This window comes from Ambystoma mexicanum, chromosome 1p (assembly GCF_040938575.1).
Source record: "Ambystoma mexicanum isolate Mex_15411 chromosome 1p, UKY_AmexF1_1, whole genome shotgun sequence".
NCBI classification, from domain to species: domain Eukaryota; kingdom Metazoa; phylum Chordata; class Amphibia; order Caudata; family Ambystomatidae; genus Ambystoma; species Ambystoma mexicanum.
Window position 1 is genome coordinate 838,198,379 of NC_090921.1, and position 27,159 is coordinate 838,225,537.

Sequence of the window (27,159 nt, forward strand, 5' to 3'; positions counted from 1 at the left end):
TTACATTTTAAAAATGGAGCACCTGCAGCCCAGCAGGTCTGCCAAGGCAACCTGACCGGAGATGTAAGCTACATGGAGACAGCCCAGTGAGGGAACTGCAAAGCCCTCCACCAATGGTCCCATGCCCTGACCTGCACGATTTCATATGAAGAGAGCCATGTCTACATTGCCAGGATGCTGCCAGGCCTGGACTGGCCTACAGGGCAATGCCTATATATTTTTTTATTTGTATTCCGGGATTTGTAGTGCCATTACAACGGCAAGACTACAAGTCCCAGAATGCAAACATAAAATTAGGACAGTTACACGTTTTCAACGATCTGTGTGTCCCGGATACGCATTTTTATTACAAAGTGCTGTGTGTGTGTGTATATATATGTATATATGTATATATATATTTCATTCAATAAAAAAACTTTGTTAAAGGGACGTTATGGTTAAGTTGCACTAATAAAAACCTATGAAATTCAATGAAAAAAACTTTAAGGGGACGTTATGGTTAATTTCCTATGGGTTTAGCAACTTAACCATAACTACATGGCCGCTACAGCAGGCCATGTTATATATATATATATATATATATATAGTGGTCGTACGCCAGTTCAGGAAATCAGCCCATCAAACAACAGCAAGTTCGTTCACTTATCCAGTATATATATAATTTGATGTACAGGGTACAAATGGGGACAATGGTTATATGTTGCACAAGCGAAAACAGTAAGACTGGCTGTCTATGCATTTCAAATAGTGTTTTAATAGTCATAGTGCTGAACGTATTTAGAAGGTGCCATTTGCTGGACACATGAGTATGGTGTGCACGAACTGAAATAGTAACAAGTATTATTTTTTTTACAATTGTGTTCCTTTCGTATGAAGGCTATATTGAATCTGAACAAATATCAGGAAATATATTACTTCATGAAACGTTTTGTTTTACATGTTCAATACATCTTGGATTTTTCCCGGTGCAGCACCCAGTACCAGGGGCGCCAACTTGTGGTTATCCCGGGGACAGCCGGCAGCAAAAAAAGCCCAATTTTAAGAATAGTTTGCGATACAAAAACATGTTTCATGGTGATGCTCTTGTAGTAATCGGCAAGTCATCCCAGAATCATCCCCAAATGATCAGGGCCAAACATGCTCTTCAAGTAATCAGCAGGTCATCCCAGAATCATCTGGGGCAAACCTGTTGATGCTCTTGACGTAATCGGCAAGTCATCCTAAAATCATCAGGAACAAAGAGTTTTCTAAAATAGGGATGATGTTGGCATCATCAGCAAGTCATCCTAAACCCATCCCCAAATCATCACCCACCATTCTGAGACATTTGCTGATGACTTTAACAGCGTGATGACTTCTGATGATGTGGGAATGACTTCTAATGTAGTTTGATGATCATCGGATGACTCCAGGATGGTCTCTTAACTCATCCTTTTAGACCTGGGTTTCTCGACCATGTACGTGTTGCCTGCCTGCTCTGAGCCACTGTCCTTTGATCCAACAGGCAGTGACACCCAGTACCCCATCTGACCCTTCTACAGGGTCATTGATTCTGGCAATTTCAGTACTGTGGTCAATGGCCGCAACATTTTGCAATGTGTTTTTACAATACATGCACGGTTTCTTCAAAGATCCAGCTCCGGTCACTGTGGTACCAAACTGTTTAGTGTTCAACCCTCAGGCGCAGCGTTTAGATGGTTTTAATGGCGCGCTGAACAGTTGGAAGTAAATAAGTCACGCATGACACAGGATAAGCTTTGCGTTCAAAGACAGCAGTGAGATTGAACTGCCATTCTCTTTTGCCCAGTAGACATATATTTACAGTTGGCTCCTTTGACGGCAGTTGCAAGTTTGTGCCCCTGCCCTGGAAATGGGAGTAGGAGACATACGTGGAACCGGCTGTGCCATAAATCTCCAGTTCATAGTTGTGCTGGGCTAGATGGGGAGTGCGCCTGCTTGTGTTGACGGGTTAACTTTGTTTCTCGATCAGCACACTGCTCTGGGGCTCACCTCCTGAATTCCTCTCTAAACCTCCCTCGGCAGTCCCTCGGGCCTCAGAACAGGACCGTCAGAGCCTCCTTCCTTTCCAGCATGACTTTGAAGTCAGATTATTTTTTCCCGCATCTCCCCTCCATGCCCCTCGATATTCGTGGAGTGCGCAGTGCTCCAGATTGTGTCCAGATACACATCCACATAAATAAAGGTGCCCTAAACGTGTGCACACTTACCTCTGGTATGGTATTTATCCAGTTTTTCGTGCCCACAAGGAGCACGACCACCACCGTATCTTCTTCTTCTGCCGCCATTGCTGCCCACGCTGCCAGACCCGAGAAAAAAAGCCGAATGACCCTGCAAAAGAAGCCCAAAACAAGCCGACTCCCAACGAAATAAGCAGGAAAGAGCACTCATTTAAAACGCTGTGGTTAGGTGTCAAAATTAAGACATTTAACAGAATACCATAACTATACATAGAACACAGAGTGCATACCCAGCAAATTTAACCCCACTCTCCTCAGAAACTCTTTTTTAAAACACATTTTGTTATGAGCAGCACAGTTAAATTAAATTCTCTTTATTAGTCAAACAATGACTAAATGTAGGTGACCATATTACTACCACAAAATACATTTTGTTGTGTGTCTAAGCACATTTGCAAACCCCATGGAGCTTAACTACAAAAGAGGTAGCAGGCACACCTCTCTAGAATAAACATGGCATAATAACCTGTTCAATGGTTTTTACCCACTTGAGAGTCCGCAGCCATCACTTTTTGCTCACTGTACTTTTCACAAAGGAGGAATACCCATTTGCATATCAGTCTTTGTCCCGCCCACAAGGACAGTCCAGCACCAAAATGCCAGGCAAACCTCCTTTGAACAAGAGTACCAACAGCAACCCCATACACGTGTTTCAGCCTTGTTGGGTCCCATCAGTGAGGTGGAGCTGTGCCTCTCTGAGCACAGTGAGCAAGGGGTCCACGTCTGTGTTCTCCCAGGTAATGTAGGATGACCAACCCCAAGTTCCTTGAAAAAATACAAAAAAGGTAGCAGGCACTCCTCTCTAGAATGAACATGGCATGATAACCTGTTCAGTGGTTTTTACTTGGAGATTAGGCTTATATTACTTCTGGTACTTGTAGCTTTCCAGTGAAAATGGGGAGGAGGATGGGGTGGGGCAACACAAATTGTGCTTTTTTTCTTTTTCGTGTTAAACATATTTCTATAAGGAAATGTTTGTCAGCATGGTTTATCATGTGATTTGCATACTTTTTAAGCCATCTCCATCAAAACCCAGACATGTCCACAAGCTGTAGCTGGGAAGATATGTGGTTAAGTACTTTAATTGCAAGACTGGACTCCAATCCTGATTTCACCACTTCCCTAAAGTGTCTTATCATGGGTAAATCATTTTGATCTTGCTGTCCCCAGTCTAGTATACCTTGAAATTCTGAGACGATAATAGTCTCCAGAGGCACAGTAAGTGTGTAATATACATTTAACAGTTGAGACACTGCAAATAGGCCCGTCAACGATCTTGCAGTTTTACCAGTGCAATGAACGGGAGAAGACAAGGGAGAACAGACAGAGGATCTTCAGGCACGTTGCATTTGCATCGTGCAAGTGCAATGGGAAAATCGGCAGCTATTAACCCATGGCTGTATTTCTGGCTCTCCATTATGATGTATGCACCCCACAGGTGCCTCAGACTGTTTTGCATTCTAAGCAAAGGGTCCCCCAACCATCATGTTGAATTAGGCCCCCATACCTCTTCAGCCAGGCCTGACTATAAGACTGGCCTACATTGTACATCCAGTTTGGACATGTTTGCTCACTGTGATATGGAATTTTTAAAGCTAAACCCAAAAGGAGTGTTTTCTTAGGTGGGTAGACTAGAGCTGGGAGATCCCAGCGAAGCTCGGGGCCAGCACAAGCCTCACCTAGGACTCTGGCCTAACCCCCCATCGTGGCCCAGTGCGTGCCAGAAGCAAGTGCCGGCCATGAGCCCCACCTGGTAATCATATTATTTCTTTTCTGCTTGGTTTACTTACATCTGCATAACAAATGTAAATTATTTAAGCGTACCATACATAGTATTTATTGTTTGGGGTAGAGACAGTAGGCTATTCAGGCATGGTTTGCTGCCAATGATCCAAATGTCACAAGGCATAGCCGGAATATTGTTATCTTTCTCCCTTATACTCTCATGCCCCCTTTATTTTGTCTTGAGGTGCCTTGAAACACCATTTTATGTGTAGGGGACTTACAAAGTATCCAATAAATAAAAGAAAGAAATAAAATAGTAATTGCGGGTGCATTCTTTTTTTTCAAACGTAACAGAACAGATATACAGCCGGGGGTGGTAAACAGAGGAGCACAGAGGAGGGGTACAGCTGTACCGGGTGGCAGGCAGGAGACAGTCAGCCACCATCCAGCGAGTCAGGTGGCGCGATGGGAGATGGGATGGCCGAGGTGTTAGCATTCCTTCTACCCATTGCTGCAAATTGATACACCCTGAATGATAGCGACTGGGCATTATTTACTGGAGAAATTAGTTAAGTGCAGTTTGACATTATTTTTCCAACATTTAAATGGAGTAAAAATGTGTGCCTATGTTACTGGATTGTTTTTACAGAGATACAAGTTGGAAAAAATCAAAAATAAATCTTCCAATGTAGCCTTGCTTGCAAAAGAATCCAAAATAAATGCAGTAAAAATGTGTAGTGTTGCTGGATTGGTTCTATTGAGAAACAAGATGAAAAAAATACAAAATAAATCCTGTAGAAATGCCTGCCTGCCAATTAGTGTTAGTGGATTGTTTTTTACTGAGAAACAAGTCAGTAAAACTCCAAAATAAATCCTTTAGAAATGCCTGCCTGCCAATTAGTGTTAGTGGATTGTTTTTACTGAGAAACAAGTCAGTAAAACTCCAAAATAAATCCTTTAGAAATGCCTGCCTGCCAATTAGTGTTAGTGGATTATTTTTACTGAGAAACAAGTCAGTAAAACTCCAAAATAAATCCTTTAGAAATGCCTGCCTGCCAATTAGTGTTAGTGGATTATTTTTTACTGAGAAACAAGTCAGTAAAACTCCAAAATAAATCCTTTAGAAATGCCTGCCTGCCAATTAGTGTTAGTGGATTGTTTTTACTGAGAAACAAGTCAGTAAAACTCCAAAATAAATCCTCCTACCCAAGGCAAATAAATCCTTGCTTGAAAAAATCCCCAAAAAATCCAAAATAAATCCAAAAAAAATCTGCAGCTTGAAAACAAGCCAGAAGCAATCCCAAAACAATCCAAAAAGTGGATTTCTTTTTTACTAGGGCGGCACACATGCGCGTAAGTGCTCCGAACAGAATGGGGGAATGCAGAGCGCCAATATTACTCTGTTCAGTGAAATCCCTTACAAAATAGAGCGGATTCGAGAAAACACAAAAAGCGTTCCACGTGCTCGCCAACATCCACCCTAATCGGTCTGTTCACCAAAACAAGAGGAGGTAATTCCTCTTACGGCTTAAGTGCCATCGACGTGGATATCTGGATTCTGCTTTTTTTTTTTAACGTGGTGGGAATTAGATGGTTGGGAGGACAAAAGGGCGGTGCTTGCATTTTTCTAAAGTGTTTTGTAAAAAAAATCGTCAGTGCACATTTGAAAGTCGAAAAATATAAATAATTTTCTACGAAACTGCCAGAAGGTGGCAGAAGATGCCAGGATAGGAATCCATCGAAGAAAGCAGGCTAGTGGCTGCCTGTTTCTGTCCCTTGTCCCACCCACCTCCTGAAAGGGTTCTGTGATCCTCCCAGCAAGATAATAAGTAGTTGGTCTACTTGGCTTCCCCCCAGTCTTCAGATCAGAGATATAGGGTTCCGCTGACCACATGCTGACTCTGCCCAACACCGAGAAGGCCAAACTCAGGCTATATGGATGCACAAAGAACAGGGCAACTGTCTAAATATAGCAATCGAGGAAAAAAAGGCCATTTCCTCACAGCCTTTCTTTGTTCTCGAGCCAACTAAGTGCCATGAAGGCCACGTTTGGCCGTCAAACAGGTCTCGCCAGTGTCTCGTCACCAACTCCCCCGGCGGCATGAGACTATGAGAGATGTTGTAGGAGCGCGCGAATCGATCACGTGTTCGGCCATTTTGGGCAACGTGAAGCCATCCTCGCCTGCTGGCTTGACAGCGGCCACGGTAAGTGACTGCGCGCCGTTACTGCGCCAGTTGGCACTCTGTCCACGGCCCGCGTCTTCTGCAGCCACTTCACACCACATAGTGAAGTCGGCGGAGCGCCCTACCTGTAGGGTGCCAGGCGACAAGCGAACGGGGCGCAGGGGCAATCAAGGCCCCGCGTGCACGCATTTGTTTCGGAGTGTCCTCGCCTATGGACAGTGGCACCAGTGCCCAAAGGAGTATTGAAGAACAGGGCGCGAAAACCAAAGGTCTGCAGAATCTCAGCCACACCGCACGTGTAATAACCATTCACTTTCAGCATCATCGGATGTGGAAGAATATTGGGAAATGTTTTGAACATACATTTCTGTATTTTGCAGAGCCAGCCACTGCAATCAGCTGCACTGGGATAACTCTGCAGTATGCGCAGCATCACTATAGTGGCGGAACGATTCCCATCATGCAACACTCCGCTGGATGGTTCATAGCAACTGCACTTGAGCGCCAGTGGTGGAAATGGAAAAAATGTGGTGGGGGATCCCACAAGTGCGGGTGGGGGAGGAGTTGGGGGAAGAGAGGGCGTGGTCTAGAGGGGGCGGGGTTGGTAGTGGCCATCCGATCAGATAAATACTTTTAAAAAAAAAAAGTGCCCACAAAGGCAACATTGCCTTTTACCACCGGCCAGGGCTTTAAGTGGGACGGGGCCTGCCGGGGCTCTGCCCAGGCAGGCTCCGAAATTTCAATCTGAGGCGGGGCCCTGTGGGGCCCACTAATCTCCCCTGCCAGCCCCGGCCACTACAAGAAAAGGATTTTTTTCCGAAGCCTGAAGCTCTCGCTCGTGTGCGAAAGCTTCAGGCTCCAGAAAAAAATGCCTTTCAGCCATAATGGTGGCGCCGCACCTGCGAGGCATACCTTTAAGCAGGAGATGCCCGTGGGCCGGTGCCACCATTGTGGAGAGAAACGTGAGGCCACTGGAAGCTGAGGCCGTTTTCCTGAAGACTGAAACTCCACGAGTTTCAGTCTTCAGGAAAACGGCCTCTGCTTCCAGCAGCAGCCTCACCCCTTCAGCCTTAATGGCGACGCTGCCCCTCCCCAGCTGCTGAGGGGAAGCGCCACCATTAAGGCTGAATAGGCGAGGCGCTGTCCCCTGCCAGGCAACCCAATAGAAAATAAATGCAGAGATCAACACCCTCTCCCCTGGGGAGAGGGTGTTGATCACTACAAAAGGCTGCCTGACAGGGGTGCCAGTAGCCCATTAAGCCGGGGATCTTCAGGGGGCGTGGCCTAATGGGCCAGCAGGACGCCTGCAGTTAGGCCAGGCCCCCTTGATGAGCCCTGGCTCATTTTGTTGTGCCAAAAAAAAAAAACGCCCGTGAGGGCAGCTTTGCCTTTAACGCGGCTCTGGCGTGTAAAGCACAATGCTCGCTACATGTACAACTGATTCCTTTCAGTTGTACATGTAGTGAGCATTGTGCATTACACATCAGTGCCAAAGCCGCGGTAAACGGCAATGCTGCCGTCGCGGAAGGTTTTTTTTTTCTTCTTTCTTTTTTCCAGCGCGGTTCATGGGCTTGGGCGGCTGACTCTGGCCGGATCCCGAGATCCGGCTACACATCTGGTGCCGGATCTCGGATCCGCCGAGAGCAGGACCAATGACCAGCACTGCTGAGCGCTTTATAAATGTCATGTATGTGACACAAGGACTCCTGCTGTGGAAGGTCGCCATTCAGGAAGACCTTCTGGAGCAGTCATTTGTGTTTTGACAGATTTTTTTTAATGCAATCGTCTGTTCCCCAGTCCCCTCCCCCCATCCTTTGTGTGCAACAGGCCCATGTGTGGCGGTACACGGTTGAGGGGGCCCACTAGTGTTCGACCTTCTGGAGCACTGGTGTTTACACAGTTGGCCTTCAGCCTCAAACTCCCTCCCGGATCTTTACCCTCAGCGCTGTGAGGTGCCTTACTGTGACATCAAGCGCTACAACTCGGCAATGGTGCCAGGCAAGTTAAATGTTCTAAATGGCATTACCTTTATGGCTACGAATAAGTTACACTCTAAGGTGCGTGGGCAACAGTCTTGCAATTCTCCCCTGTGCGAGTTGCACGATGTCAAACCACCCCGATGCTATGGGAGTTAAACGGGGTGTGGTGGGAGGGGTGCAGGGGGGGGAGTATCCCGCAAGAGCAGTGTGCAGGCTTCCTGAAGATACAGCAGTCTTCACAAACCGGGACACAGCTTGGATTACATGCCAGCCACCAAGGCGAGATTAAGCAGATGGCGGCCCCGGGGCTTCCTGCTTTCAAGTGCAACTTGAAGCGGAGAGGAAATCCCCTCACGTGACTCAATCAAACAGGAAAGATTATTTATAAAAGTTTCAAACGGGACTGGGCGCTGCAACTAAAATGCAAGAACCCAACTATCGGCCCTGGGGGCACCCCTGCCTTGATTAGAGTGTGCCGGCTGCACCTCTGCATTGGGGGCTTTCTCCGGACACCCCCTGCACTTGCATCACGCCTCCATCATGTATGCTCGACGACCAGCCCTGCATCTCCTGGCCTGCCACTGGGATAGCATGGCCCTCCTGGTGTGGCATATGCATTCTATAGGAACATACCGGTCATGGCTGGTCACACTCCCAAGACCTCACTTGCCTTTCTTACCAAATGCACCGGCCCTCACCAGTTCACCTACAAAAGACCCCTTCTCTGCTTGCCTTATAGCTGATGGCAGCGCTCATTTTAAAAATCTGATCACAAAAAAGAAGTCGAGCCACAAACCTCGAGTTGACATTTTTAGATGTTGGACTACAGGCAGTTTGATGGGTGCCAAACGAAGGGGTAGAAGTGAGAAAGGGACAAGGGGATTTGGGAGGGACCCCACCGCACAAAAAAGTCATGCTGGCAGATTCTATTGCCAATGTCAAGAGCAGCCTCACCTCATCAGCTTAAAGCCCAGAAACATGATATTTATTTATTTAATAGGTTTTTTTAAAACGCGCCTAATACAGTACCCGAGTTCGGTTTCTAAGCACCGATCTGGGATTCGTACCTTTGTTGCTCATCGTGGTTTTGCTTCCAAGACCAGCACGTTGCCCCTGCGCTATGCTCCGTTCGCAGGATGAGACGTCCACCATACATCCTCCAGATGCCAACGGCATCCCAAGACCATACCCCACCAGTAGTCTCCTGACCAGCTCAGGAGTGCCCTGCTCAATGTCCGCTATGAGTGCCATGGACCCAGAAACTCTTTATCGATCACAGAATGCAGTGTGCCTTTCTGGATCTAAAGCTGCCACAAAGCTGACTTAAACCCAACACTGTTCCCAGAACACACCATCCAACGCCTCGACATGAGGATCGGGAGAAGTGTGGTATTGTGGTCGCCAATACTCCTGGCATCACCAGTCGTGGTTATCCCAGAAGACCATCACACAAATGTGCACTCAAAAGCACACAATCTTACCATACTGCCTGAGTCAACCTCCAAAGCACTTACCTCGACTCCTTGGTCACAAAACTAGGCACCCAGGAGGTAACAGCCAAACGGATTATCATTCTGGGCGCGTTCATTTACTGGCACGGCTCTCGCCACATCCTGCCCTGCGTTTGGATTCCAAAAAGGTTTCAGCTCTTAGTGGTTTCTCCTAATCTGTCAGATTAGCACTGCAAAAATCACAGCGTTGACCTGTTCCTTTGCGGGAGGCGTTCACATTGAACTCCCGCACACACTTCAGTGCATGCACAGAACCATGGGCTTTTATATGGGTAACTAGTCAAACACACCGCCTTGAATGGCTTCTTAGCACAAGTTGAGCCAGGACAGGCATGGTCTTAAAAAGTGGAAACGAGAGCGTTTCCAACAGCACTGTGACTAAGCAGCAGAACGTAGAGGAGAAATTGTTGAAGTAATCGAGTTTGGATTAACAAAAACGGATTACGGAATTAAAATGGGGTCAAGGTTAATCCCTAATCGAGCATGAAGCGAAATAGGTTATTTTGTTTGCCAAGACAGGCAACTTGGCACGGTCCCCCAACGACAGTGCAAGGAGGAGGTCAGCCACAGGTTGTTGTTGCTGCCTGTCCTCATTGATTGTTCAACTACCCAAGCGATCCATCAAATCTCCAAAGCCAAAATCTTGAAAGATCAATTGAGCACCCTGACGCAGGAAAAGCAACTGTGGCCACAGCAACACCTTTCTGCCCTCAGAGGTCCTCCACACAGTATCAAATCTGCAGACTCAAAGGCACGGGCACAATCAAACACTCTTTAACCCCACAAAAAAAAATCCGAACACAGCAAAGCAATACAACCAGAATTCAAAGGGCACTAAACAAGGCCAGCAAGTGACTGTGTCAAGCCCACCACTCCACCGTCTCCACAGCTCTGCAACGTGGCAACATGCCGAAAGAGGTACTCAATCCTAAACCCTGACCCCCAGTTGTAGACACCGACCCTCAGCACAGAGACCTCAGCCGGATCCTGCTGCCAAGCTATTCCCAGTCGCCATAGTAGGCAACGACGGACATAGGCCTACCCCTGCAACAAGATGCAATTGCCACAAGATGCAATTCCCGCAGCACTGCGCAGGAACTGTTCATGAGAAGAAATTAAATCCAGTACAAGAGTAGATTTATTATTCATTGGTGCAAATGTGAGGACGGTCAATTGAAATATGTATACATTTCCTTTTTCATTTGGCTAAAACCGTATTCACTCCGCTAATACACCCAATTTTGATAATTAATTCCGGACCTTATTGGAAAGAGCAACCCCATTGGTAGGTATGTGAGATAACTTGCTCGACGAAGACCAAATTCATCAGCCTTCTTGAAGGCAAGCATGTGCTCTTGCACCTTTGCTAACACCGGGAGGTGGGGGTGGGGGGGGGGGTCATTTACGCCCGTGAAAGTTTCAAGGGAAGTGAGATTCAAAAGAGTCGAAATTACAGACATCCCAAGCCATCAATGCCGCGACATCCCAAGCCATCAATGCCGCAACATCCCAAGCCCTCAGTGCCGCGACATCCCAAGCAGTCAGTGCCGCGACAACCCAAGCCATCAGTGCCGTGACAACCCAAGTCATCAATTCCGCGACATCCCAAGCCATCAATGCCGCGACACCCCAAGCCATCAATGCCGCGACATCCCAAGCCATCAATGCCGCGACATCCCAAGCCATCAGTGCCGCGACATCCCAAGCCATCAGTGCCGCGACATCCCAAGCCATCAGTGCCGCGACATCCCAAGCCATCAGTGCAGCGACAACCCAAGCCATCAGTGCCGCGACATCCCAAGCCATCAATGCCGTGACATCCCAAGCCATCAATGCCGCGACATCCCAAGCCATCAATGCCGCGACATCCCAAGCCATCAATGCCGTGACATCCCAACCCATCAGTGCCGCGACATCTCAAGCCGTCAATGCCGCGACATCCCAAGCCATCAATGCCGCGACATCCCAAGCCATCAATGCCGCGACATCCCAAGCCATCAATGCCGCGACATCCCAAGCCATCAGTGCCGCGACAACCCAAGCCATCAATGCTGCGACAACCCAAGCCATCAATGCTGCGACATCTCAGGCCATCAATGCTGCGACATCCCAAGCCATCAATGCAGCGACATCCCAAGCCGTCAGTGCTGCGACATCCCAAGCCGTCAGTGCTGCGACATCCCAGGCCGTCAGTGCTGAGACATCCCAGGCCGTCAGTGCTGAGACATCCCAGGCCATCAATGCTGCGACATCTCAAGCCATCAGTGCTGAAAGATCTCAAGCCGTCAGTGCTGCGACATCTCAAGCCGTCAGTGCTGCGACATCCCAGGCCGTCAGTGCTGCGACATCCCAGGCCATCAGTGCTGCGACATCCCAAGACATCAATGCTGCGACATCTCAAGCCATCAATGCCTCGACATCCCAAGCCATCAATGCTGCGACATCCCAAGCCATCAATGCCGCGACATCCCAAGCCATCAATGCCGCGACATCTCAAGCCATCAGTGCCGCGACATCTCAAGCCATCAGTGCCGCGACATCCCAAGCCATCAATCCTGCGACAACCCAAGCCATCAATGCTGCGACATCTCAAGCCATCAATGCTGCGACATCTCAAGCCATCAATGCTGCGACATCCCAAGCTATCAATGCAGCGACATCCCAAGCCATCAGTGCTGCAACATCCCAAGCCATCAGTGCTGCAACATCCCAAGCCGTCAGTGCTGCAACATCCCAAGCCGTCAGTGCTGCGACATCCCAAGCCATCAATGCTGCGACATCCCAAGCCATCAATGCTGCGACATCCCAAGCCATCAATGCCTCGACATCGCAAGCCATCAATGCTGCGACATCCCAAGCCATCAATGCCGCGACATCTCAAGCCATCAATGCTGAGACATCTCAAGCCATCAATGCTGCCATCAATGCTGCCCGGTAACACACAGCTGCGCAATATTGCACTCCTGCACTACTCCTTAGGCGACCATAGGATCCGGAAGTCTCCAGCCTCTCGCTGGGGTGTGTGGGAACGGCGTGAAGAGGGGACTTGAATGACTCGAAAGACTTCTGATGCAGAGGAGGGGCGCCAGCTCCACGAAAAATGGCTGGACTTTCCTCTTTAAAAGGCTTTTACAGTTTATAAATCAACAGGGGAAAAAACACAGCAAGGCGTCAGAAAAACAAGAGTCAGCAAGTCCGCCCCCACACATACTTTATGAATTTCACGCCAGCAGCTGCGAGTCACACGCAGATGTGAGAAGGTTGCCATGAGCGGGCTGGATTTTCACGCATAATAACAGCAACAAGCCGAGAGCAAGTGACGCAAAACGCACCTGTCTGAAAACCATTAACGCTTCTAGGGAAAGAGGGAAGCCTCAAAGTTAAAAGATAAGAAAAGCACCTCTCCCTCACCAGCGAACACTGGTTTCAGGAAGGAGTTAATCACGGGTGAGATTGGGGCCGATTCGCTACAGGAGGCAGTCAGTGGGCTGCTCCTGAAAGCCTACACTTCTGGCAGGAGGACATCGGATCTCAAAGCGTGGGTCAGGTCCAACCAACTCCTCCTTCCAATGAAAAAGTACGAGAGTTCCACTTTAAGCCCGCCTCCGGCCAGGGCATGATTCAAGCTACTGTGTCACGTGGCACGGTTATGTGCGCAATCTTGCTATTCAGAATGCAAACATTGCTACTTCAATCAGTAACCATCCTCTAACTACCCAACCTGGTTACAAAGTCCCATGCCTCACCTTATTGGTGGATGGTGGGGTCACCAAGGCGGCTGGGTGCTGCCACAAAGCAGATCATGCTGACCTAGCGGGCGGCATGATATGATAGGTTATTTCTAAAGTGCTTAATGCCCAGAGGTTTGTAAGTGCGGACCCGGGGATCGAACCTGTGTTGTTGCGCATCGTCTTGCTTCCAAGGCGAGCACGCTGCCCCTGAGCTATCCTGCCAAGACATATATTATGATGCGCCCATACAATAGTGTTTCAAGGCGCGATGGGGAGGATCCCCCTTGCTGCCACCCACCATGCCATCTTAGAACTTCCTGTCCCATTAAGGGGCCATCTTATGATGGGTGAATGAATCCAAGGAGTGGGTAGCAGCGGCACGCCCAACGCTCCTCCTATCCAAAATGGAGGAATGCGTCTTCGTCTGCTCACATCGTGGAACCACAGCCGGGCATAGAGCAGGGACAGAAAGCCTGGACATTGATCCAAGCAGCTTAAAAGTTCCTCTCCACATGCAGCTAAGGCCTGGTAGGCCCTGCTGGGCAAGCAGAGACCAGACCACCCATGGCCCATGAGGGGGGGGATTATGCCCCAGACCCCCGGGCCGTAAGAAGTACGGCACGATGGAGGGCCTGGGGGGTTAGGCGCAGGGTGGGGGAGAAACGGCGCCAAAGCCGAGGGGAGGGGCGGCCAGATGGCACCCTCACCCCAGCTTTGCCAGGAAATTGCACAACGACGCCAAGGAAAGGTGTGAGGGGAAACAACAGGGGGCCCGGGGGAAGTCCGGCCCCCCAAGGGAAAAACAAAGGTGCCTGGGGGTATAAGTAGTCCCCAGAAAGAAGGAAGGAGCACAAACCAGGTAAGGAGCTCACCTCATTCGGGTAAGCTCCTAGGACCTGGAAAAGGGGGAAGAGAAACGTTTTACCACCCAACCCACCCTACAAAGATAACGAAAGAAGAAGGAAACGGGCAGGAGCCGGAACGCCGAGTACTTTCTTCGGTACACGGTACAAGAAAGTCATAGGCGGCACGTGTCCAGGAACGGATGCCTACGGGTAACAAAGACTTGGTGAGGAGAAGTTTTGGGAATCCACAAAGCTGGACACAAAGTGCCCAAAAGCACAATATTGTTATATATGTTTTTTGTGTATTTTCTGTAAGAAAATAAAAAGCCTACGGCCTATAATTTTTCCACAACAAAATTGGTTTGCAATTTTATTCCATAGGTAGGGGTCAGGTAACACGAGCAAAGGGAGCCCACACTACTCAGCCTAACCAACTCCAATTCCTACATCAACATTGTAAGCCATTCCCAGGCACCTGGCTTTTCAGCCAATCTCCATTCCTGTTGCAGAGGGAGATGCCTCTGCGTTCCCTTTGACCAGAGTTCGGCTGGAAGCTGTGGCCTTATGGAATGTGGATCTACGTGAAAAATCTGCTGTACAAAACATTTTTTTTCCCGTTCTTTTCGGGCATTACTTGAAAGGTATGGGTTATGGCGGAAGGCTGAGGGAGTTTGCAGAAGGAGCTCATTTTGAGATGGTTGCTGAAGAGTGCAGAAGAAGCTGAAGCATGAGGCCCGAAAAGAGATAAGGGAGGCTGTGATAAGGAGGAGATAGGTTACAGGAGAACCCCAGGGGGGTGTCAAGGGGTGTGTGTCCCACTGATGTGTCATACCGGTTTGCAGTTTGTTGCAGGGGTACATGTCTGTGCAGGTGTCCAAATTGCTGACAGGGAGGAGTCAGTGGAAACAGAGAGCAAATTCCAACCCAGTCCGACTGAGGAAAGTCAGGGAGTGACCAACTCGCTGCACCACGGTTAGAAACCACCCACGATTCATTTAGTGCCATGACAGCGCTCGAACGGAAGCAGGGGGTCTGTGATGGTCTCTTGGTGATCACTGTAGTGTGATGATGGCTGTTATGACTGGGGGTCGTGGAGGCCCTTTGATGGTCAAGGTGCCAAAGAACAGATAGGGAGGATACAAGGAAGGCGTGGGAAAAATTTCAGATCACGACTGGAGGTAGGCTAGACCGGAGGTTGATGGGCAAAATAATTGGAAGGCAGCTGGATGCAGGGAAAGGATGATGGTGGGAGAACACAATGGGGAAAAGAAACAAGTCAGGGCTCAGGGCTGGAGAGAGAGACTGTTTGGGGGGGCTAGGCAACAGCGAGCAACTCCGGAGATGTTGAGCCACACCTTGCCCAATGAGTTGCTGGTCCTTTTGGGTCTCTTTGCATGAAATCAATGCAATTCCATTCAAGTAGGCTACGAATACCAGATACTTTGTTAATCGATAAACAGTGATAAGAATCACAAGACATTTTTTCTTTGACTTTATTTCTAAATTAGAACACATTCCCTGTCTTGCACTCAATGTGCATCACACAACTCAAGCACGCGCTCATTAATCACACCCCAACGCCTACTGGCGCATCATTCCAACCACGCAAACCCTCAAGCAGGAAACCTGCTCGAGTCTCAGTAAACCCCAAAACCCAACTCACAGAGGGCCCAGCCTGGCCTACACACAAGCAACAGCATTGATCCGCTGCTCACTGTTACCTAATGAAAAATAAAAGGCACACCACATGAATGATCCAAACTCCAGCCACACGCAGGCATTGCTATCCCCTGGCCTGCCCACACCTAAAGAACACAAAACCCAGCCTCCTCTCATTCCGACTCTGCGAATCAGGAAATAAGGGCGACCCAACATCAAAACACAATAGGGTGAAGATGTTTGCGCTCAGGTCCGCGACACTGCACTGCTGCCGCCTGCATTAAGCTGTATAAAGACCTTGATGCGCTCATGTATGGGTGGAGGAGAGCACTGCAAGACTGAAGCTTGGCACATTGCCAAATGGCCATGGCATCTTATGCCAGGTATGCAACTTTAAGCTGTCACTAAAATCCACCGCTCAACCTGCCTATCTGCCCTCAAACAACATGCATCACACACATGTAGCACACACCACATGTCTGTGCAGGCTTCTCCGAGTCTTGGAACATAACTGTGTCTTTACAGTAACCCGCGCACGCTCGGGTGACTAGCTGCAGCCTGATGAGCACCATCAGCAAGACCAAACCAAAAACCATGCACAAAAAGGAACATTCAGACCCATGCACAATCCACAGCAATTTACGCCGCCCTGCCTTGCAGAGCCGATCCGATAGTCACTAACTTACCCGTAGGAGCAACTTTTCACTTGCATGATGCAAAGCATCAAAAGGCCACACAAATACAGATGCCGCTCTAGAACACGACAAAGAAACGCATATGTATGTATTCATATGCATGTGTGACTACACCATCAACAGAATCTTGCACGAAAATGAGACTGGTGAACTGGTTGCTATATACACATTGTAGAACAGACAGGTTACAACTAGCCTTAGCTTGGTTTGAAGGATAAACAGGCAAGTTATGGATTGGAAACGCCTTCTCCAAGCCTTTGTTCATTTGAAGCGCTGGTGCCACCAGAAAAACTGTCCAACCACAGCTTAAGGTGGACGATGCACAAGAAGGAAAGAAAAATCAGCCTAACAGACCATGCAGACTTTACTTCCCCCTTAAAATGCAAGCAAGCATGCGCAGGAATCCCTACACGCGTCCATGCAGGCTTACTTTTGTTCCTCAGGGACACCGACTGCAGTGCTGAGTTGTTCTTCTGCAGAGCCGCTTTCTGCACCTGGGGAAGAATGAACGAGAAGAGATGCTGAGTCGCGCCATCGAGCCAAGAAATACAACACTGCACTTTTGTGCCATGCATCAACCGCATCCCTAGCTTCACTGCCACCACCTCTGCCCCCCAGCTCCTATGCCATGCACTATGGATCTTGGATGCAGACTAGCTGGCTCGCATTCATCCCAGCCAGGAGATCTGGACCAGGAACCTTTCACAGAGGCCTAGCCAAGTGGATTTTGCTGGAGATCCAGCCTTCCTAAGAGAGGAATCCCACTCTCAGACCAAGCGGCGCAAGGCTGTGGCAACAGTTCCTCCATCTCAAAAACGTGCTTTCAGGATCTTCCTCCTGGTCGTTTGCAAGCCACTGCACTGTAGATTTCAGATGACCGGAAAAGGCCTTTGACATCGGTTCAAGCCGATTCCTTATGTGGCGGATTAAAGTAATGGTATCCCTCCCGCTTTTCTTAAAACGGTATGGCTTGTAGTGGGACAGAAAGCAGTCCACGGTCCTCCTCACGCAGTTAGAGCTCTAATCCGCACCACATTAGCAGTACAAGCCTCTACCGTGCCGCCTTTGTCACATGAGTCCTGACCACAATGCAAAGGCAACGCGGGTGGGCTCAGGCCTGCGGGGTGAGAGGGGGCGGCACACAGAAAACATGAGGAAAGGGGCAAACTGGAGGAAAGGGGAAGAACAGGGACGGCCACTTGGGGCAGAAGTTTGAATGGGGACAAAGGTGGACCCCTCTTCCAAAAGGTACGAAGCCGAGTGATCCAAGAGCCCAGAGAAACCCACATAGACATATTGTGTTCTGTGCTTTCATCAACGAGGAGAAGTCAGAGGAAGCGGTTGACAACCCAGTGACTCGATGAGGGGACCATGTGTGCTAAGGTGGCCCACCATCACCTCAAATGAACCTACGGTGAAAGACTGCTGTGGCACCTCTGGGCAGGCCTCAAGAGTCCTTATTCTGACAGGGCACTAGGAGGAAACTGTGGGGTTCACGCTGCTTGTGCAATCAGAATGTTTCAGCTGAGATCTGGTGAGTACACCGCCAGCATTCCCTGGAGCGTGCAACCGGTATCACGCATGCGAGCCAAGGAACTGCACAAGGAAGCCGATAGATGGCATCACCCCATGCCAGTGATAACCAACAGCACAATGTAGCACTCACGGCATGGCACGCCCACATGGAGATCGGTCCTGTGGTATGGATGCCAGCGGGTACGGGTGGGGTTCGTGCCCATGCGAGAGCAAGATACGTTTGCAAGGGGTGTAGTTGTACGGCCATCGGTACGCAGTCTGGTGGAAGGGGATTGGGCATAGGAGCCAAAACAGGCATCAATGGAAATGAAAAGACGACTAGCAATCCATGGCGCACTGCAAGGTTTGGTGAGGGAGTGTTCGCCGTCTGTCATTTAAGGAATGCAATCGTCCATTTGCACTCTTTGCGATTATTCACTTTAACCAAGAGGTTTGCAGAAGTGCCCAACCCTGGGCAAACGCGGGTGCATGTGGGGAAAAGGTCAGGTCAGCTACGGCTGTCAACCCAACACGTGCACACTTGTTTGATAAATGCTGAAAAAAGACTTTCTGATCAGACCTAAAAAAACTGACATGTGCAATAAACCGTGTAATGTTCATAGCCCTCCTTTCTGGCACCCTCCCACTCACACCTAACCCACCCCACCCCCGAGCCCCAGTCAGATGACTTGCATACTACTTTTATTTTAACGTGGTTTGACCAATTGAAATCAATTCATCATGCACTGAAGCACTCACCTTTTGCTTGACCTTGGTGCAGTTGGCCAGGGTGTCCTTGCAGCGGTTGTGTATCGTGACGTTGCATGCTAGGAGAAAGGGGCGACAACAGACCATCAGCAACAGGTACGCCGCTGTAACTTGCATTTATTTAGATGACACCTTATCCTTCAATAGACAAACCAATGCTGTTGTTGCAGCATCCGCTTACACCTGCAAGCTTATTACCGCGTGTAGGCCTTTCCTCACGACACCCAACTGCATCACCCTGGCTAGAACGCTAGTTATGTCCAAAATCGACTATTGTAACTCACTCTTTCTAGGGACTAGCCTTAGAAACATGTGTAAATTACAAGTGACACAGAACAACGCTATCAGGGCTGCTCTTAACATCCCAAAGAAGTCACATATATTCGATACAAGACGTAACCTTAATTGGCTATCGGTTAAACACAGAATCGCTCTCAAAACTCTAGCCTTAACACACAAAGCTAGAGCCCACCTTGCCCCAGTTTACCTTTCAAACAGACTCTACCACACACTTCTTCAAGGCCCTTAAGATCGGCCCAAGCCCACACTATGTCCATTCCTAGATTTAAGCTGCAGAACTCAGGGGGTTCTAGCTTTCCTGTACAGGCGGCCAAGCTATGGAACACACTGCCAACGTCCATTAGATCGGAACCATCCTTCCATATCTTCAAAAGAAAATCTACACGTTGGTTGCATGAACTTGACTGCCAGACGAACAGGGGTGCCTACTAGCATGTCTGCGGCTGCGGTTATGCCTTTTGCATTTGATTGCACTCATCCTTGTGTATTGTTTTATTGTTGCTGTAACTATGTAATTGTGTAACTGTACTCTCTGATGTAATTGTATTGCCTAAGAGCTTCATAGCTGTAAGATATGCGCCCAGCTGCCCCGGGGCCTGGTGCGCTATACAAATAAATAAAATACAAAATACTAAATACTTGAGGCGCAGACTGGCGTCATGGCTGGAAACTGGTTATTTCCACATGGGTCAATATCACTGAATGAAAGCCACTCACACGAGTGGCGCGTTCCAGCGCGCAATGTAACTACTACATATTAACGTTCTGGAAATTGTATCACTCCTAGGTAGAGCCAGGTAGATTACAGGAAACACTGGGGATGGGAGTCTGACGGCTGGCCCGTTACCTGGAAGATATACCACTGATTGCCCTGGGGATGTCATAGTTACACCTCTGCAATGCACACTGGACATGTGGCACGCTAATCCAGTTCTCATTTTGCCTATTATCATAAATTCATTTTTTGCAACTATTGCAAATCGAACTATACCACAACTAACACACTTTATACTAGAAAACTGTAGGTTTAATAATTAGTATTCTGGTGCTTTTTAAAGCCACATCTGCTTGATTTGGTGTATTTGCTTCCACAATCACTGCAAAATTGTTTTCCTGAGAGAGCTGGAAAGGAGCAAAGGGGCTGGATGCTGTGCTTGTGTGGTGCGTGAGGAGAGCTTGGACGTGTGGTGAATGCTGTGCCAGCAGCTCAGGTGCAGGCCCCGTACCCTAGCACGAGAGAGGGAAACCCATGTGGCGAGTAGGGTAGCTGCCTGCTGTGTCACCAGCCGAGGCGAATCAGGGGGCACACTTTGGTCCTTGAGAGCATGAGCCCCCACAGGGTTCGAAATGGTAGGGAGCTGGAAGCTATTTAGCTCCTGTTTTTAGCCTAGAAGAGCCTGGTTAGCTTGGCACCAACAGCTACCAGGAGCTCCTTATGGCTCCCCAGGCCAGCTGATGCCTACCACACACACCTATGTGGATTTAATTCTGTGCGTTTGGTACAATCTATAAATAAACATTAGGGCACATCTATACGACATTTAAAGCATTGGGGGTCATAAATAATGGACACAATTATACGTTTGCATCTTATGTGGAAGTCAGTTTTGTAGAAGGCTATGTACTAGCTCCTTATTCCCCCGTGGTAGCTCCTGGTCGCTGGTTAATGCTGGATACCCAGGAGCTGCTTTGAACTTCCGCTTATCCAATCTTCATTTCGATCCTTTCCCCACTGTAAGAGAGGGAGGGGTACAAAGTGACATGTCCACCCGGGTGCTATAAAACGTTGCCCCAGTATCGTCAGCCATATGCCTTGGACAAGAACTTCACGTTGCACAGTGAGGCTAGTTCCGAAAAAGCCCCCACCGTAGGTGTTAAAAAAAAATCAAAGCACTTTAAAAGAAAACAGAAACCGTGGCTTCAAATGCCATAGTTAAGAGAAAAAGTAGGCACGATAGTGCCCCTGCTGTGCCAGCCACACCACCACACCCTGGCGTGCCGGTGGGTGGCTAAAGAGTGTAATGAAAACAAGACAACAAACTAAGCCAGACTGCACCACTGAAGAGCACCACACACGCGATGGCCATATGAAGCAAACAGACCCCAGACTGCTCGATTTTTATGCAGCTATTGGACATCCGACAGGATGGTGGAGGGACACTTTATCAAACAGGAGGACATTCATCACTTTAAATGACGCGCTCTAGGCCTTGTTTTCAATCCATACCCTGCAACGTGTCCTTTGAAACTTGGTTCTCGCCATATCTGTTGCTCTTGGGCTGGCTTTACTTCCTCCTCCTGCATAAATATAGAGCGGAAACTCCTCCCAGGCTAGGCCTGCTTCTCTTGCTCAGAGGGGCCTGCTGTTCTGAGTTCTGTGTCTGCTGCGTGTCTCTAGAAAAGGCCAGCAGAGAGGCGACGCCATTGCTTATCTGCGCGAGGCAGCGCGCGCACACTCTCACCACAGAACGGAACCGAAAAAGCAACAGAGCTGCTGCCAGCGGGTATGACCTCACCCGCTGCAATCCGGCCAAAGTCAATGACCTCACCAGCAGAGACGGATAGCCAGCTTGGGGTACTGGCACCTGCTTCTGGGGAGAGAGAGCAGGCCCTGAAAAGTGAGAATCAGACTGCAGGCCCCAGAGTCTGGACACAAGGAGGGGGGCACATATTGTATATGGGCAAAGAGCAGCGCATCGTAGCAGGCGGTGGTAGCTGTCATTTGACAGAAAAATTGCTACTGCTAACAAGAGGAAACCATTGAGGATTGAAATCTTGCCATTTCAAACTAAAATGGTTGTCTTGCTGTGTCCCAAAACCACGTGGTGTAGCTCCCTTGTCTGTCTGCTGCCAAGCGCGCAACGTGGTAGTTGCCAGTTAAAGACTGCCCAGCGGGCAAGCAGTTGTACTTCTCTTGTTCACAAATAAACTTCATCTTCCATCTGTGCAGATGCAGATAAAACTCTTGACTAACCCACCGACTTGCACACCCATTAAACACCAGGGGCCTAGGCACACTGTAGCTTTGGGCCTCGTGGGGTCTTAAATGGTCTCACTCCGGAAAAGAAATTTGAGAAAGCCTAATTAAGTTTGTCTCATAATCAGCACTCCAGTCACCTGAGTGAACTGTTTTCGAAGGAGGGATTCCTGGAGACCATCATTTCTGTCAATGGAGTGCAAATCTCCGCAGATCGGATGTCTTCCTTTCTTAAAGCCAGTAGCATCTTACACTGCAGTACTTTGTTATATTATCCCCAAGTGAATGGTATGGCTGAAAGATTTAACAGACTTCAATGGTACTATACACAATATTATTCCAGCGGGATTAGATCCTCAGGAAGCCGTATGGCACATGTTTACCTAAAGGACCACACCTCACTCTAGTATAGGAGTCTCTCATTTAAGGTGCCGAGAAGGTGGAACATTTTGCTCCTTTATAAGGCCCAGGTTGCTCCTTAAAGAGTCTAAGTCCACCATGTACACGCCACATGACATGCAAAAAGTGCCCGCCAAAACACATCGACAGTAACTCTTATTCCACTCGAGGACCAAACTTCAAGGTTAGCAACTGTGTGAAAGTGGCACCTGAACATTCTAGTCTAGGATGCACTACTTTGCATTTCCTCTGACAACCCCTCAATCTACCACAAGTGGCCTCTGTTCCCGTAACCCTTTGCTCTTCACATGTCCAACCCCGGCCCTCAGTACCTGCAATTCTTATTTTTGAGCATTTGAGTACCTGCAATTCTCAACATCTGAAAGAGAGTACTCGTACTCAACTATGTTAGAGTGAAAACGAAGGCTTTTCATTTCACTTCATCATAACTTTAAAGACTAGCCTTTGCTAGGGAAAGCCGCACCCTCTCCATCCTCCTCTCTCCACCACCCGGAGTGCCCATAATGTCTCCTTCAGGGCCCACCCTGCAGAAGAAAAGGATAGACAAATATGCAGCTCCTGTGCTCTCAGCACACTAGGCGCAGAACACTGTTTCACTAAGTGGGCTTCACCTGTTACCATGTGTGTCCTATGGTGGATCAGGGATCGATTGGGAAAGCCTGGGAAATTACATAAAGAGGTTTCTTTGTTGTTAGCAGTGCCTATTCTAATATGTAAATGTTTAAGTAATTGGAGTTGTGATGGAATGTTTCTTCGACTGAAAACTTGCACACGGCTCCAGCTGCAGCAATGAAAGCGAAAAATAATTAAACCCCCCTTCTAAAGCGTAGTTTACAGCTATGATGCGCAAACATGAAAGTGACATTTTATATGGCTATTGCAACTTTCCCAACACAATGCATAACAACAAACTGGAAGTGTGTGTGAAAGGATCCCAGATACACTTCTTTGCCAAAGTGTGTGCTCCTTGGCAGATACTTTAATCTCACTGGGGATTGCCTGCGAACAACAGGGTGTCCCTAAAAGGGATCTGTGCCCAAGGTGCTGCGCCAAAACGGCTGGCGCTGAAAGCGCTGTCGGAATGTCTGGCTTCGTAGCGTGCGAGTACCTGCACTTCTTTTTTTCCATTTAAAGCACTTTGCAAAATATGAGCCAGGGACCAAAACTTTCAGGAGGTGGCTGCAGCCAACTATCAGCACCGTTCAGAGTGCTGGACCCATCTTCTAGGGATAGTGCTGGACCCGTCAGCTGGGGGGAGTGCTGGACCCGTCAGCTGGGGGTAGTGCTGGACCTGTCAGATGGGGGGACGGGTAGTGCTGGACCAATCTGCTGGGGGTAGTGCTGGACCCATCTGCTGGGGATAGTGCTGGACCCATCTGCTGGGGATAGTGCTGGACCCATCTGCTGGGGATAGTGCTGGACTTGTCGGCTGGGGGTAGTGCTGGACCTGTCGGCCTGTGGATAGTGCTGGCTGTGTCGATTTAGGGTAGCGCTGGACCTGCCTGCTGGGGGTAGTGCTGGACCTGTCGGCATGTGGTAGCGCTGGGACTGCCAGCTGGGGGTAGTGCTGGACCTGTTGGGTGCGGGTAGTGCTGACCCTGCCGGCATGGGGTAGTGCTGGACCTGTCGGCTGGGGATAGTGCAGACCCAGCCGGCCTGGGATAGTGCTGGCTGTGCCAGTTTAGGGTAGTGCTGGGCCCGCCGGCTGGGAGTAGGACAAATAGTACTTTATCTTTGAAAGAAACAATTATTAAGGTGGTTTTGAATCGCTCCCAAAACATTCTCAAAATATTAGCAATACTCAGCATTTTGATGCACTGCGTGTCCATACAGTGCCAAAAGCATAACACGCTATCTCTTAAGAGGCCCTCATTTTGCATGTGTGGCCCACATTTTAGGAACACTTTGCAACTCATTTACAGTTAACAAATACTTTTTGTTGCGCTCCTCCAAAATGGTCACCCATGGGAAACGGTTCTCATGTGCTTACACCTGGAACTACATTTCAGTATTACAACTGAGCTATACCCAAGGGCCAGGTCCAATTAAGTGCATAATGGCATAGGCGCGTGGCATAGGCGCGTGGCATGCTGGCCAGTTACATCACTTTCCACCACGCATCTCCCCAAGCACATCACGTTAGCTGGTATGGAAGTCTTGCTCAGAGGGGCAGGGCAGTGCCTGGCCGCATTTTGCAGACACCCGCTCTGTGAATGACAGGTTGCTAACAAGCACCCTCACAGCCCCCCCCCCCCCCCCCCCCGGTGCCCCAACTAGTTACAACCTGAAATAGCAGAGCACCTCACCTGGGCTACAGAAGCATTACAGTGGCACAGGCAGTACCCTTCGATTGTGTGCAACAATAGAGTAAACAAATGGACATTTGGGTGTGAAAAGGCCATCACGCGAGCATTTACGACCACACAGAATGGTGCAGTGCACTGCAGCCTCAGGAAATTGTGGTATTGTGGGCTGGCGATTTGGAGGAGTCTTGTGCAGGAGTCTTGCTTCGAAGAGCCAAAGCGGGTGCAAAAGGCATGGCAGGGATCACAGAGGGAGGGGGTGCAAACACACTGCTGCGCACTGTAGAGCTGTGCGTGTGCCGGGCAGTCTCCCTAGAGCTCCTCACTTACCATAGGCAACACAAACGTGTTAAGGAAAGAAAGAAAATAATACCATTTCATACATATATGCAATTAAAAATAAAACTGAAATGGAACAGGTGACGCTAAACTGTACAGCAAGTACGGCAAATGTTCCCTGCTCCACATTTCAGCCTAGCAACCCAAAGACACCCTGCCTGGCCCAGCCAGCAGCTGCATCGCTTCATCACAAAGTGAGGGCCACTGGCACATTACCATCGTTCCTTATGCCCCAACGGTGCCGTCATTTCCTACTGGAATATAGCATTGCTCAGGGGCACTGCAGCGCCCCCTGGAAGCCAAGGACGCCCATCCAGTTGCCAGGATACAATCATGCAAGGAGGGAGATGGCAACACAGGTGCACGTGCAGTGACCGAGACATGCAAACATCTGGAATCGCATGCACAAGCAAAACATGTCAATTTGCAACAGCCACTTGCGCTAGACTGCCCCTTAAACACACATCGTGTGTGGAGACCGCCAATGGACGTGCATGTGTCCTACGGACCGAAGGCACCAACACTGCAGCAAGCAAACACAACGCCCGAGAAATGCCAACAAGGTACAGAGAGGCCTTGAAAAGTGACTGGCAAGGGCCCAAGGCAGACGCATGCGGCTCGGCACACTGGCAGCCGCACCAAACAAGTAGCGTTTTATGCCCTTGTTTCCCTGGGTATTGATTAGCTCTCGCTAAAAGGGGCTATTGTCTGGCAGGAATCTTTGGCATGCTTTATAACGGGAAGAGCGCCGCTGGGCAAAGGCCTGCCAAGCTATAGCGCCTCGTGCCAGGTCCCTGCCGCTTGCCTAAGCACTGCAATGACGCCTGGAACTCATGATGCACATCGGTATTATAAAGGACTGCGTCTGCGCTGCATTTTCTCAAATGTGCAGGTTGCCCGCAGATCTCTTAAGCGGGCTCAACGCGCCGCGCCGCGCCACAGCAGCGCAAATGCGTTTATTCTGACAGTTGAGTGTGCTGCTGGTTACCTATTATCTGCTGTTATATCACCTTAAATGTCCCCGGTAAGACATATCCAATAGACCCCAAGTACTCGTCTCACCTTGGCCTTGAAATGCCCCTCGTGCAGAGGTCGAAGTGGGCAGGGACGTAACGGTATCACGTTCCTCTACATTTTGGTAAAAGCAGCTTTTTTTGCCCTTACATTTTGTCGGCTGAGAACCCAGCAGGTAAGGCACACGTTTGTGTTGTGGCTGTCTCTTACCAACCTGGCCCTTCTGGGTGTGCTCTAAAGACAATTTCCGTTGCAGTCCCTCGTTTGTTTTTGTTTATTTCAGTCGCCTGCTTGGCACGTGAAGCCCATTCTTGAGCCCCTCATAGCCGTGCTCCTGCAGTGATCAGCGTTTGGCTTCTGCCTTTAAGCAACCAATTAACGTGACATGGCTGCAGGCACAGTTGTGTGTGTAGATAATGGGCAGGTTAGGGGTGGCTTTGGTCCTTTGCAGGTCCCCTCAGATGCCCTGGATTATAAAGGAGGGGTGGGGGGGTGTATAAAGCTGCATGCTGTGGGGGACAATGACCGAAAGTAATGGTGGTCGTTTAAGATGCATTTTCTTTCACTGCGTTTCTTTTAGTTTTTATAGTACAGTTGTAAAAGTGGTGGGAGTTGGAGTAGAGAAAAGGCAGGGCCCTTGGTATGGAGTTTGTATTGCAGGGGAGGAGCAGCGTGATTATGGGATCCGTGGGAAATTGGGATTTGGGGAGACCGGCAAGCTGGGAACATACCTCCACTACTTTTTTGTGCACTTTGACCCTTGCCCCCATGGCAACCCTTGTGATAGGTGTACAGTGCAAGAACCATACAGAAGCCTCCATGTAACTTCTCCTTTGACGACTCCCCCCCCAGCCCGGTCCCCAAATTTTCACATTTAGAGTCTGCAGGTTTCTCAGAACTGCCCAGTGTGATCCCCAAGTCCTCACCCTCACACAA

General features: G+C 49.1%; 1 protein-coding gene across 8 annotated transcripts in view; it reads right to left on the reverse strand.

Moving 5' to 3' along the window:
• Window positions 1-27,159, reverse strand: part of ARHGEF2 (Rho/Rac guanine nucleotide exchange factor 2) — a 1,257,231-nt gene that overhangs the window by 110,056 nt on the left and 1,120,016 nt on the right. For all 8 annotated transcript variants that reach the window (XM_069652802.1, XM_069652804.1, XM_069652803.1 and 5 more), the window contains 2 exons: window positions 18,862-18,929; window positions 17,018-17,081 (listed from right to left, as the gene is read on the reverse strand). In XM_069652802.1, the coding sequence (XP_069508903.1) occupies window positions 17,018-17,081; window positions 18,862-18,929 (132 nt within the window). The remainder of the gene's footprint in view (window positions 1-17,017; window positions 17,082-18,861; window positions 18,930-27,159) is intronic.